At 46.6% G+C, this 13,793-nt stretch overlaps 1 protein-coding gene across 1 annotated transcript in view; it reads left to right on the top strand.

The window, feature by feature from the left end:
* The window catches only part of NAT8L (N-acetyltransferase 8-like (GCN5-related, putative)), a 30,099-nt gene that overhangs the window by 1,603 nt on the left and 14,703 nt on the right, over positions 1 to 13,793 (top strand). Inside the window, exon 2 of the mRNA XM_014966709.1 lies at positions 882 to 1,078. Within this exon, the coding sequence (XP_014822195.1) occupies positions 882 to 1,078 (197 nt within the window). The remainder of the gene's footprint in view (positions 1 to 881; positions 1,079 to 13,793) is intronic.

Here is a 13,793-nt window from a genome sequence, read left to right as displayed (position 1 = left end):
CGCCAGTGGAGCGACCCCCCACACCCCCCCCATCCCCTTAGCATTCCCCCCCCGGCATGGGCGCTCACCTCCCGGAGTTAAATGCCCAAAATAGCGCCTGCAAGGTGCCCCCGCCCCCTGCAAATAATTGTACAGAAGCAGGGATCGCATTATTAATAATGTGTGCCCCCCCCTCCTCTTCCTTGCAAATGTGCCCCCCACCCTGAGAAAGCTTTGGGCTGGTTTCTCGTGGTGGTTGCAGGTGGGTTGCACCCCCGTGTGCCCAGGCAGGGGGACCCTGTGCCGGAGGAGGGGGACACCCCCTCTTCCCCCCCTCCCCAGCAGGCAGTTGGGGGGGGGCTGGGAGGCTGTGGCCATGCCGGGGGGAGCTGCCGTCTCGGGGGTGTCCGCAGGAGCCCCCCAAGGTCTCAGCAGCATCCCGGCATCGGGGCGGGCAGGGTGTCTTCCCGGGAGTGGGTGCTTCCCGTGATGGAAATAGTGATGGAAATAGTACTGCCGCAGTGACACACACATGGCTGCGGAGCGGCCGCCGTGCCCGCAGCCCGCATTTTCCACCCCGGATGCGTTTTGGCCTTGCTGGGGAAAGCAAAGTGGGGCCTGGGGTTTGCCTGCCCCCCGGCATCCCCACCAGCCCCTCTCCGGGTCCGGGGGGAGGGGGTTGGTATGACCTTCCATGGCGTAGCAGCATCCTCCCCACCGGCTCTCTCCAGGCACCCCATAAACTTCTGGGTTATCTCACCACATAACGTGATAATCTCGAGAGCGTGAACTGTTTGTTTTCTGCAAATGTGTTTTTATCTGTGCTTTTTTTCTTTTTTTTTTTTTATTTTAAATAATGAGTTTGTATTCCGAAATCAACACTAAATTCTCTTTTCTGACAGGTATCGTTTATTTCTCTTCCTTATCTCCATAGTAATATGCTTTGTTGTGACCAAGTCCTTCCTGCTGACCTGCTGTTTGCCCTTCTTTCTAATGGGCATGAGGTACTACTTCAGTAGAAAAGTTATCCTCCACTATCTCGATTGTGCGCTGCATACGGACATGTCCGATATTGAGCAATATTACATGAAACCGCCAGGTGAGTATGAATTCCCCAGAGGGAGCCTTCCCCCAGCCCTGCTCGGGGAACATGGCTGCTCCCTGCTGCTGGCGCCTTTTCCTCCTGTCAGCAGCACTGAGCAAACTCAAAACTCACCAGAATGCAGCTCTTTAGCCATACCAGGCACAAAGCCATCTCTGGTTTTGGGTTGGGTTATGGGGTAGGTTGTTGTGTTTTTTTTTTTTTCCCCTTCCCCCCCAAAGATGTCTAGTCATCCAAGGCAGCTTCCATCCACCCCCTCCCTGAGTGCAGTGCTCCTGGGTCCTGTGGCTGGTCTGGGGACCTGACCTGGGTGCTCATGAGCACTGAGAGTGAATGATGCACTTAATTACTGCTGGCTGGGTCCACCCCAGCCCTTGCTTCTTGAGTTCGGTATTTCTTTGTGCCTGGTGCTTGGTATTAGCTCTGAGAGTTGGGGGAGGGAGTCCTGAAAGCTCTTTTAACCCCAAATGCGTAGAGGAACCGGTTTTAGTTATTGCGCCCGTTTTCTCGTATTATTCAAGAAAAACTTTCCTTCATGCAAGTGTTTTGGAGGAGGCACGGATCAGGTATGTAAAGGGATGCTGCCTGGGTTCAACATAATATGCAGTCACCCGTTTGTTACATATATGCATGTAATTAATAATGTAGTACCTAGCAGTAATATTTGGTTGTTAAGCTGTAAAAGATCTCTTGTGATTATTTAAAAAGAAAAAAAAATGTCCCTTCAGAGCTTGTCAGGCAGGGAAGGTGCTATTTCCCTTTTTGTAGGTGTGGATCCATGTTGAGGACCAGAGCAAGGGGATGTCTGGGAGATGACTTGGGGTTTGAGGTTTGCTTTTGGTGGTCGTGTAGTACTAGTGGTGAGCTGGGAGAGCACAGGCTCTCCAGTAACCCACCAGAGCTATGTCCATCTCCTCTGGGTTATCTGCGCTGTTGTTTTTCTGCGTGACCATGTTTTCGCTGTATCATTGCTGTTCCCCAGGTGTGACAAACCTCTTCCTGGGCGCTTTCAGAGGACTCATAGGAAGTACCATAGCCACAAACTTCCATCTTCTTCACTTCCAATGTGCAATATTACATTTTTTGAAATACTATATTCCTCCAGTAATAAAAATCCACAAATATCTTAAATGTGCTCGCTTTAGATTTCATTTCCTATCCCAGTGTGTGTCTTGCACGGATCTTGTACCGTCTTGCACACAGGTTGTGTTTCATCTACAGTGCTTGTTTTTGTAACAATTAAGTGACGCATGACTTGTATTAAAAAAGCTCAATCTTCGTTAAAGGTGGTGTCACAAAAACAAAAGGACTCATAGCAAAACATTTCCGAACCTCTCTAGTGAGGTTCAACAGTGTATTACACTGGAGAAGTAGGAGGAGACTCCAGAAGAATAAGAACCTGTCATATGGAGTTAGTAGGTGTTTGAGCTGCATCGCTCACGAAGGCTTGGGACTTGTATGGTCATGATTCAGGGCACGGTGTCAGTGCTTGGAGTTACAACACTAGCATGTATAGAAAATAAAGGAAAGGGACTTAAAGGAAGAGCAAGGAATGCTCTCAGTTTGTGTAATCTGGTTCAGCTGTGTTGCCAACATGTCTTTGGAGCCTTAGCGTTGCTTTTGTTTGGTACCTAGAAGGGCTGATTTCAATTTTAGAGCAAGTGTGTGGGCTTTAATTTTTGACATTAATCATGTGCAATTAGGCTTCTGCCATGCCATAAAAAGCAGATTTATGGAATCGTCGCTGCTTGCTAAAGGTTCCTGATGATAGTGATGTTGAGCAAGTTGGCTGGAGTCATAACTAGGTAAAGGCCAAAGAGGCTTCAGGGACAGAGGAGAAGAAGGATGTCCCTGGGTTGGGACTGGCACCACCGGTGATGCCTGTCCATGTGCCATGAAGCCGTGTGGTGCTATTTGGTGTAGCTGTGCACAAGGCACAAATCCAGCGGTTTGTTCCTGTTTGTACCAGAAATAATCATTGCTGGATTCCTTCCCTGTAAGACAGCAGTACAAATACAGTCATTTTGGAAAAGCCCAGAGACTTGTGCACTTGGGAGGGCATCTGTCTGAACTGCGTTGTCTGTCTGACCGTACGGAGAAAGGCAGAGATGTGCCTCGTTAGCGTTGCCCATCCCACCCAAAGGACAGAAAAATGACAATAAAACAACTTCCAGCCCCAAGTTTGTGTTTTATTCGGCTAGTTTACAAATTAGCACGCAGGCAGAAAGGATTGCAGTGGGAATGAGAAGGGCTCGTTCTCCTGTGTATTGCTCCAGCTTAGACGTCAGTGAGAGCTTTCTCAGTGAGGTGTGAGGAAAGAAGTGGTCACAGCGAGGAATAACCAGGCACAGGGGCCCCCAGAGGCTGGAGATGGCCAGAGCTCAGCCAGACAGGCTAAAAATCCCCAACCTGATACACATTGGCCCGGCTTTAGCTGGGAGTACAGCCAGGCAACTTCTCGTTCCTTCTTTGGAGAATCCTTGTTTACTTGATTGAATTTCCAGCATGGACGATAGGGGAAGGGAGCATTTCTGTGGTGGGTTTATAAATTCTTGGTTTTTAAGGTGATGAACACAAAGGTAGAACTGGGACCTGGTTTTAGGGTCTTGCATCATGATGTGGGTTGTGGCTTCGCTGAGGTTTTGCTCTTGGCATCGTGATACCCAGGCACAGAAAGCTGTTGTTTGCAGGGGGCTCCCTGTGGTACCCGGGATTGGGGTACCATTGTGCAGAGCACCCACAGCAACGAGCTTCTAGTTGGGCTGTCTACAGCGAGGGAGTAATTTAACTATGAAAACAGGTCATTCTTGGTAGCTTTGCCAAAGCACCTGCAAAAGCTGTGGGTCAGTTTTAAAAGAGAACCAAAAGGCCCCAGACTGCGATGGGATGCCGTAAGCACCCAGCTTTAGTGATTAGCGTTGAACAGTCCCATGAGTTACATCATATTAGGGTTTTTCTTCTGCAGTTTTTTCTGAACCGCTTGCCTCCGAGTTAGTTATTGTTTTAAATTTCCTCTGCTGGGTTTTGTATGAACTGAAAAATATGTGCTGACAGTGATTTTGCCGAAGTGCACTAGCCAAAATTTAAATCTTTGTTTTCTCTTGCCTTCCTACACTTACGCCAAGGATCTGGCAGAACGTTTGGGCCAGCACTTAACTTCGAGCGCGTACGCAGTGGGGGGACTTGAAATTGCTGTTGATTTGAAAGGAATTGTTTGTGTTGAGTCCTGTGCTGGGGTCTTAAAACAGAAGGTTGAATGGTTCAAACACCTACCGGAGCTCTTCGTAAATTTCCATTTTTCATTTTAAAATAGCACATATCAGAATTTTCCTTTCTTTTTTTTTTTTACTACTTTCTTCTTCGTAGGCTATGAAAAAAGGCACTGGGGTGGTGGAAAAGAAAGGAGTTGGGTAATGGGCTTAATTGTCAACCAGAGTAACTTAGGCTCTAGTAAACAAAAAATGAAAACCAAATGAAGGAATTAATTTTAAATAGAGCCCTGCCTCTTGCATTTCTCTACGCAAATAAGAGGAGCACAGCTGGAGCTTCTTTTATGGTCTGATGATTTTGACGACTAATCAATTTTACCATGTCTCTTCAAGCTTCTGTCCTGGTCGGTTGCGTTATGTATTTCTTGGAGCGGCTGGTGTATTAGAGAGATTCTTGCAAGGCTGGGGTCTCTGCTGGAGACCTGATGGAAACCAGGACTCCTTGCCTCCCATACAAAACCGCTGCTGTCCGAAACGAGAGGAGCCAGGGCTTTGGCTGATGAACTAGCACGTCTTTCTGCAGTGGTCTGAAGTGTCATCTCCTGATGCTGGCTGTCCTGGCAGGGTCTGCTTAACGGTGTGCGTACGTGTCGCGGCAGTGGGAGCTGGCCTTTGCCAGTGTTTTTGGACACTGGTGATGAGCTGGGTGGCTGCGTCGCGATGCCCAGTCCATCAGGGCAGGACTAACAGACAGCACCCATGGGCAACCTGGAGAGCTGCGGCTGCAGGACCTGGTGGAGTCTTGAGGGCATCTGCCTTGCGTCACGCAGCAGAGAAGCCGGAGTGGTTGCTGCAGGAGGTGTCGGGTCACATTAAACACGCCACGCTGAGAGCTGTGGTTTCCAGCAGTGGCTGCACGTCTGCGGCTCTTGAGCTTTGGGCAGGAGGGTGCCTCTGGTTGCCTTGTGCTGGGAGAGGACATGCGTCTCTGTTCTCCTGCCTCCCTCCAGGGGTGAGCAGAGCCTCCCTGTCCCCCTGCCCTTTGTCCCCTAGCATGTGAGATGAAGAGCCTGCCCTCAAATCCCAACCTCCCTGGGGGACTGGGCAAAGCTGTGCCCTAAGGAAGAGGGGCTACAGAGGGATAGCTCATTAAGGGTGGCACATTCCTCAGCTGAGCCCAAAGCTGGGATGTCCTGCCCTTCTGGGCAGAGGTTTTGGGATCACATCTTTTTGCAGAAGGACACCAGTTGAGATGGGGCCAGAGCTGGATTGTGAGAAGGAGAGATCCTGTTTGCGGCTTGTTCCTTTTGAGGTGTTCCACACCTCCAGTGAGATGTTTGTCCGGCTAACAAGCAAGTATTTCAGTTGTGCTCTTGGATCCAGCCCATTCACAGTGGGTTTGATGGCAGAGGGACAGAGCTGACACCAGAGGGGTTGAACCCAGGTGTTTCCAAGGAGGTGCGCAGCTGGATTTCAAATGGTGTGGTTCCTGCTAACCCCACTCAGTGCAGGCACAGCCCTGGGGGTGCCTGTGGGGTGAGCAGCAGTGAGTTTTGGGGTGCTGGGCTGGTGTGGGGACTGTGGGGAAAGAAAATACAGTGGCCACCTTGGGAGGAGAGCCTCAGCAGGGAGCTGCAGTTGTTCTGCAGACCCTTTGCAAGCCAAAAGTGGGTGGGTGGGGGTTTCTCCCCACCACAGAGCCCCCGGGCAGAGGGGTGGCCCTCAGCCCAGTTCATCCACATTCTGGGTAGTGCTTAAGCTGCCAGATAAGCAGGAGCTCCCACTGCCCACTGATAACATTGTTTGGAAAGAATAGAGCAGCTCATGCTTTGCAAAGAAAGGGCTTAGTTACCTGATGCTGGGAGAGGGCTCAGGGCTGCTGCTTCCCAGTGGAGGAATGTGTTTTCTGAGAGCCCTGCCCAGCTCGTGGTGCCCGAGAGGCAGCTGGAATCTGAAGCATCCCTATCTTCAGCATTTCTTCCCGGCTTATGTAGCTCCCTGACCTCATGTATCTGCCAAACCCCTGAGCTAGCTCTCCTGTGTCAGGATCTTCACGTGTGCCTCTCCTCACGCACCACATAGGGCCGTGGGAGTCCAGCGTGGGGCTCGGAGCTGGAGAGCCCAGAGGAGAGGCTGTGTCCTTATCTCCAACTCTGCATTTCCCAGCTCTGCTCCCCACCCCTGCTGGGAACTGAGCTCAGGTCTTCTCCTCAGGCTGCGGAGGGTCTGTCCCTTGAGCGTTTCACGTGCTGGCATCTCCCTGCAATTCAATGAGGGCGCTTCAAGGGATGTGATCTGCACATCAGAGAGATCCCAGGGGATAAGGATTAGAGACCCTTCATGTAGTGGGAAGTGTTATGTCTGAAAGTGTTTCTGAGACTGCCCTCCTGCCAGAGGGACGGTCAGGGATGCTGATGCTTACCAATTCCCAGCATTGCTTTTGGGTTTCTACAACTTGGCAGTGCCTGGTTTGGCATTTCTCATCTCCAGTGTCTGCCTACAGCCAAGCAGAGTTCAAAGGAGAAAAAAACAACTCATGTTTCCAAGTGTTAGAAGTGTGCTTTGTCCAGCATTAGTAATGGACTGAAACACCCACTCGGTGGCCAGCAAGGTCTATCTGCCCCACAAAACCATCATTCTTCAGAGTTATTTCTGCTTTTGGGGGGTTTCAAGTGGAGGAGCAGTGCTGTCGGCCAAGGGCTGGCTCCTGGGAAGGCTGAAATGGTCTGATGAATGGAGCAGCCTGCGGATTCGGGGCTGTGCCATGCACACAAATGGGATGAACACGTCCATGGCCAAGACGCTGCAGCCTTCTCCTGCCCCTCCTATTTATTTATTCCTGGAGCAGGAACATATGCACAAACCCATTCCTCAACATGTGTATCCGCAAGACAAAAATAGCTCTCACTTCAGATCCATGAGCTCTGGCACGGTCCCATGTCAAAATTAGATGAAAACAAATTTGATAGTAAATTTTGCAGAGCAGTATAACCTATTTTTTTTTCCTTCCACGCATACAAAAATTCTCTGTAAAAGTAGTCCCTAATTGCCACGGCCGTCAGTTAGTGCAGCAGTATTTAAATTGTAGCTGTGACTGGGTGGATAGGATGCTTCCGAATGTAAGCTGTGCCTGCAGGTATTTAAAAACCCCGGTACATGCAAGTGCTCTTCATTAATCTTCAATACAAGAAGTAATAACTTGTGTAAATTGAAGATCAGTAGTTTTTTAGGCACAGTTAACTTCTCAAGACTGTCAAACACAAGCCATGCCAGGATTTATGGACATGAATAGAGCAGGAACAGCAGGCGTTTGGGGTTTTTCTGGCTAGGAGTAATTTTTTTTAATGTTTTCTCTGGTGCTGGATGTTTTCTGGCATGCTTGTGTGCAATTTCTCACGACTGTCTCAGTGAATAAACGTAAAAAGGACTGCAGAATTTTCTCCACAAGTTTAAATGCAAACTAAATACTCTTATGAAGGGTTCTCAGTGGCTCTTCTTCCTTCTCTTGCTTTCTTAGGAATGGCCAAGATTTATAACAATTACCCAAAAGTCTGTTTGAGGTTAAGGTTTTCATAATAGCCTAAATTTAGGCTCTGTGTCAGGTGTCCAACTAGTAGCAAGGGTGTTAAAAATACAAAGCTTTGACACTGAATTTTGAATGTAGGAACATTAGTTGAAAAATCGTATTCCCAAGCCCATTGTTATATTATGTTTAGTACTATATGTAGCCTTTTGGGATTATTCAGGAGTGTCTGTGATCAGGTTGGTTCCTCCCAGTGTGCGTGACCCGCAGCCCCAGTACTTTAGAAATTATCAGTTGGTATTGTTCTCTATTATAAAGTCCTCTAAATATATTGAAAAAGCAGTTTTTAGCGTAAAAGCCTAAACGCATGGTTTGGTTTTTGAAGAAGAGCATCCACGCAAAAGGTTTCCAAATTTCAGAGCGGATTTCACTCTGAAAAAATGAAAAAAAAATTGCATATTCCTTCTGTAGGCTTAGGTCTTTATTCAGGCAGGTTGTATTTAATTACCGGGGAGGGGAATGGCTGGCGGAGCTCGGAGCAGCCACAAGCCCCTCGTGGGCTCCGGGAGCTGGCAGCCTTGTTTATCAGGATTGCAGAGCCCACACTTTTATTTTGGTAACGCAGCGCTGGAGATCTGTTACAAATAATCGCCTGTTTGATGCTACTCCCTTCCAGGCTAAAGCAAAAAGAGAGACTTTGCAGAGGGTTTTGGCAGTATCTGGTTCTGCACAGAGCCGGGGGATGCATGGGCCTTTGTTGTTGCTTTTTGCATCAGCAAAACAGGGAGCTTCAAAGTATATTTTTAGTTTTTTTTTTTTTTCCCTTTTATTTCCCCCCCTCCAAGTCAGAAGCTGAGGAATCTGTTTTTTCACGACAGGTGGCTAATGAAAGCAGTGTTAAAGGGAATCCAAAGATAGCAGCGTGTCTTACCTGGTTTCTATTCACAAATCTATTACTTGTAATCAAATAATAAGGAGGTTATGGGGGTGGGCTGTTTTGCTTGTTTGTTATGGGTTTTGTTTTGTGGTTTGTTTGTGTTTTTTGCTGCAGGCCGTGCAGAATCACCAAGAAGCCTCATGCCTTTTATTAAGGGTGCATCAAAAATTAGTTCATAGTGGTCTGTTTAGAGACAGGTACAAGTTGTGGTATCTGTTACAGATGGCTTTGAGTCATTCTTTTAAGTCATCTATTGACCCGTTGGACCCCAGCAATCAATTAACTATTTATGAAAGCATATATGGTATCATTTATTGTCCTCTATAACTGTTCGACAAGTCTTTCTAGATTTGAAAATGTCTTTTCTTACAGGATAATTCCAAAATTTGGACCTGGGACTCCCATGATTTAGTGCCAGGCTGGGTTTCTGCTTTAAAATGGGTTTCTATGAGTGAAAGGAGGCTTTGCAAAATTAGGTAATGGTAAACATGTATTACAGGTGTATTTTTAAGTGGCTATGTGAGATACTGCTATTTAAAATTGGATTTACAACAGTGTAAACACTAATAGCAAAGTACAATGCATTAGTCGCACGTTAGCATGTACTGCTTGAAGTGGTAACTTGCAATTAATATTTGTCACTTCAAATTCATCTGCTGCTTCTAGGGTTTATCCAAGTGGCAAAATTGAAAACCAGAGGTTTTAGAAGAAAATTATTTTTTCAGCTCAGAAACTGGTAAATAAAAGGGAGGATAGTTTTCATCCAAATTAAGCTGATTTACTACTCCCTTTCTGGTTTGCTTTTTTTCCACTATCAAGAAGCAAAAATCTGTGTTTAGTGGTAAATGTAATACTTTTTCAAGCCTGAAATGATATTGTTGTTTCTGTTATAGGCTTCCTTAAGAAGCCAAGGTCAGACCCAACTATAGAATTTAAAAATGCTGATTAGGGTAGAATCATGATAAAATTAATGTTTGTTACCTGCCAGGCAGGTCCCTCTGTTCTTTGCATGGCACTATTAAATATATACTGAGCCAGCACTGGGATCACCTGGATCCCAGGCTGTTTAAATTATATATTTAGGCATTTTATACCAGTGTAGTAGCTGAAGAGGTGGTGTTGAGGGGGGCCATCTCCCAGGTCCCAGCAGCTGGGACATCCCTGTGACCCCGGGCAGGGTGGGCTGTGTGTAGGAGTCTCGGCCAGCAGCGCTGGGGATGAGCACAGGATTGGTGCCAGCCTGGCTCTCGGCTGCCTTTTTCTTCCCAGCTGAGGATGCTTGGTGAATTCAGGACAAATGTGTAAATTGTTTTGAATTGACAAAGCTGCATTTTTAAGTAAGCTACTTGCCTAGATTTATCCTCCACCACCAGTAATTGCTATACAAGCTGCTCCTACTCTCTCTCTTGCCAGTGTGCTTGAATCCTGACTTGGAAACCGGCGTCAGAGGTGCAAGTTTATTTGCTTTTTACAGTTGTAGGTCTTGGTCTCTGTGCTAACGCTGCTAATTGAAATGGGGGGTGATGGACCAGCTGTCCAGCCATGAATGGTGCCTCAGTGCACCTCACATGCAACACTCATTTCAACAGCTATCGCATAATAACATCTACTGTTGGGAACCAAGAGTGGTTCCTTGAATTTATTTTTTTTTTCATTTTTTCCCTGCCCCCTCTTCTTTCCCCTGCCACAGCAGTTCTGTATCCCGCTTTTCCAGCTCTTGTATCAAATTGAAATATTTGCATTTTTTTCTCCTTTGAACTCTGCTTGGCTCTCTTCTCTGTCCCTGTGTCGAATTCGCCAGTGGGTTTGTCTGCTCTGGCTTTTGCTGCATTCATCACTTCTGGCATTTCCCAAGAGTGGTGGTCCTGCACCCGGAATCCCTCTTTGTATCTCTCTGATCTTCCCCTTCCTCCCATTAACCCTTTTAAATGTATGTCCCTTTGCTTAATTTCATTCTGTAACTACATCCTTCTCCTTCTTGCTTTGTCATTCAGATATTTTGCACAGTGAGGGCAAGTATTTATTTTTATTGGTAGAATACTCAGAATAACAGAGATGAGAAAATAAATAGGAGTCAGCAGCATGAGGATATTGTGTCTGCTAAGCTGAAAACAGAGTGCGTCAGTGCACAAACCCACGTGTCAGTGATGGTGGGGAGAGAACATTTTGCCTTAAGGCAAATAAGCTGCCAACAGCAGGATTTCTTACACCTTCTTTAAAGCGTCTGACCTGCATCGCTCCAAGATGGATGTGGGCACAGCCTGTTGATCTTCTCCGCTATGGTTTTACCTATAAAACCCTTTCTTGCCATTTTAGTAGGATGTATAAAATCATTATTACAGTCAGAGTACAGCAAAAAACCATTTCATTTGCTGAGATCAGGGCTTTTTGTTCTTTTTTTGGAGGTGCTAGATCTGTTCATCCTCCCTGGAACTAGATAACAGCATCAGAAACACTGTGTAGCACTTCTAGTGGGAATCCAGGGAAGACCTAAATCTGCAATCTTTCAATTTAAAATAATGTTAAATAGTAGAACTGCAAAGAGAACCTTTTGAAAATAGCCTGGTTTGGAGCACCTGCCATTTGTAAGTGCTAAGCAATTTTGGATGATGGTTAGTTAGAAAGAGAGTAATAAAAGCACAGCAGATACTCTGCTTAACAGCAATGAGAGTCTTGGTAAAGTCACCGTTATTGGAATTACATCGTTAGTGGTGGGATTTGTTAGAAAAGAGAGAAAGCAAGCTGAGGGGGGGGATAGGGAGAGGGAGTTACTGTATGAAAGGGATGCTAATGAGAAATTTTTTTAAAAATCCAAACTGTTTAAAAGGGGTATTTGTAAAACACCTTTTCAAGCTTTTGCTGTCTGTAAAGTCAATTAGATTCACTTAATGGCTATGAAAATATACATCTGGTGTGATTTCAAAACCTGCAAATGTTCGGAGGATAACATCAAGCTGTGCCTCTTGGGCAGCGATTTTCATTTGGGAATAAGCCATCATCAGGCTTTACGGGGCTTTTTTTGAGCCATCAGTAGTCTGAAAAGCATCAAAGCATCTGCAAGGATTCTTGAGAAGTGGAAACATTTTTCATGGATAACTCAAACAGCTAAAGAGGATTTCGGTGACATTTAAAAAAAAAAAAACCCTCACAAAAACTCCCCGCATTCACTGAGACTAAATTATGGGACAGTTTGCCTTAAAGATTCAGCAGAGCATTTGCTTTAACTTAATCATGGGCTTATATCCCCCATCTCTCATTGGGAGTTCAGCATATACTTAGGGACATCCTTCAGTACAGGTCCAAGTGCTCTTTTGATATTTTCAGGAGACTTATAAATGGGAAATGCAGTGATGGAGTAAACCTTCAGTTTGCTGTGTGTGTGCTCTAGCTGCCTGCAAGATGAATTTATGATGTTTTAGGGAAAACTGGTGCATCAGAAAGAGGGGTTGTTGCAGCTGTGAACCTGCTCTTAGTTATATTCATTTTGCCCTGTCTTATCATCAGGTATGGGGGTTTAGTGCTTTTCAGTGTTGCCTTTGCAGTTGGGCAAGTCCCACGGATCCTCAAAATACTGCGTTTCTACCCAGGTTTGTGTGGATTTGCATCTCTCCTGGCTCTGGTTGCTGTAGGTGCAGTTCCCCTTTGTTGATTGATCCCCTTTCCGCAAGTATTTGGTGAATGAGTGCACCACAGGCTGATGGTACAGGGCACAAGCCCTCAGCAGACTGTCCTGCATTTTCCACGTGTCTCCCCAGCAGTCCCCTCCTCTCTCCTTTGATTTATTTTGCAAATCTCTTTCAAATCTCTGGCTCTCATTGACTGGTATTGAGGCTGGGGCTCAGAGGAGCTCCACTCGTGGGTGTAGGCTGCAAGATGTTGATAGATGGTCATCACAGGAGATCTGGGAATAACTGGATTAGGCTTTTGTAGGGACTTTTTGGCCAGACTGGTCTGGCATGGTAGTCTGAACACGTGACAAAGAGCTGTTTTGGTTTTTTTTCTTTCTAAGTTTTAGAGATGTAGAGATTTACACATGTAATTTTCATTTTCTGTTAATGCATCATCCACAACAGGTTCATTGTCTGTGCCCAGCCTGACAGATGTTCATGTATTTATGGATGTAGAATTTTCTTGTGCTGCCACGCTAAATAAATGCGCTAATTTCAGTCTGGAGTAGCGGAGTTCAGTAGAATTACACCCAAAGCACGTTGGCCTTGATGTACTGGAAGAGAGATGTAGGAACACGCTGTTTTTAACAACAGCGAGGTGTGTTTCTGTGCTGTGGCAGTGGTCTGACTTTACATGGGGCATTGCCACTGGTTTGCTGAGAGTTAAAAGTTGGAAGCCGTGTGAGGTGGTGGAGGCTCACACTCCTTGGGAAGTCTTGGTGGGTGGAAGGAGACAATACCACCGCTTTGTAAAGGACCTTCATTTTCATTACATAGGTGGCAGAAAGAAGTGAAGTCTTGGTGCAGTGTTCACCCTCCTTGCTGTGTAGGGGTCCAGCAGAGCGAGCGGGTTGGGGGATGTTGGCATACACAGCTGCGGGGCATCAGAGCAACCTCACACCAGGGCTTAGTTTATCTCAGGTGTAAATATAACAGCACTTTAGGGGTTAAATATTCACAGAAAATCTGGAAAAGAAAGCTGCAAGCAAGAAAAGTGTTGATTTACAGAGGGAGCCTGAGATGGGAGGGCCATGGGGCAGTGGTACCTGAAGGGCAGTCAGTTGCCTTCACAGGCTTCTCCTGCTGGAAAAAAGCCTATGTTTATTTTCAAGGAGAGAGTGCCCACTGCAGTAGTGTCCCTGGGAGTCCTGGCTAACATAATGACCTGGTTGCTTTGGAAGGGCTGAGGACCCCCAGACACCATCTCAGGAGGGGCTTAGCATCTCCTGCAGCCAGGCTTTCCAAGCACAGTGGGATGGGAACGCAACAGTACCACCATCTGCTGTTTGTACCTGACCAGTGGAGTCACCACCCGCTGTGTCGCTCTGCTGAGGTTTGGGTTGGAGGTGTGGGAAGGTGCAAACAGCAGGAGGTG

Source organism: Calidris pugnax, unplaced genomic scaffold (assembly GCF_001431845.1).
Source record: "Calidris pugnax isolate Ruff unplaced genomic scaffold, ASM143184v1 scaffold14, whole genome shotgun sequence".
Lineage (NCBI taxonomy): Eukaryota > Metazoa > Chordata > Aves > Charadriiformes > Scolopacidae > Calidris > Calidris pugnax.
The sequence above is the reverse complement of the archived record's forward strand: the minus strand, read 5'-3'. Positions and strand labels throughout refer to the sequence as shown.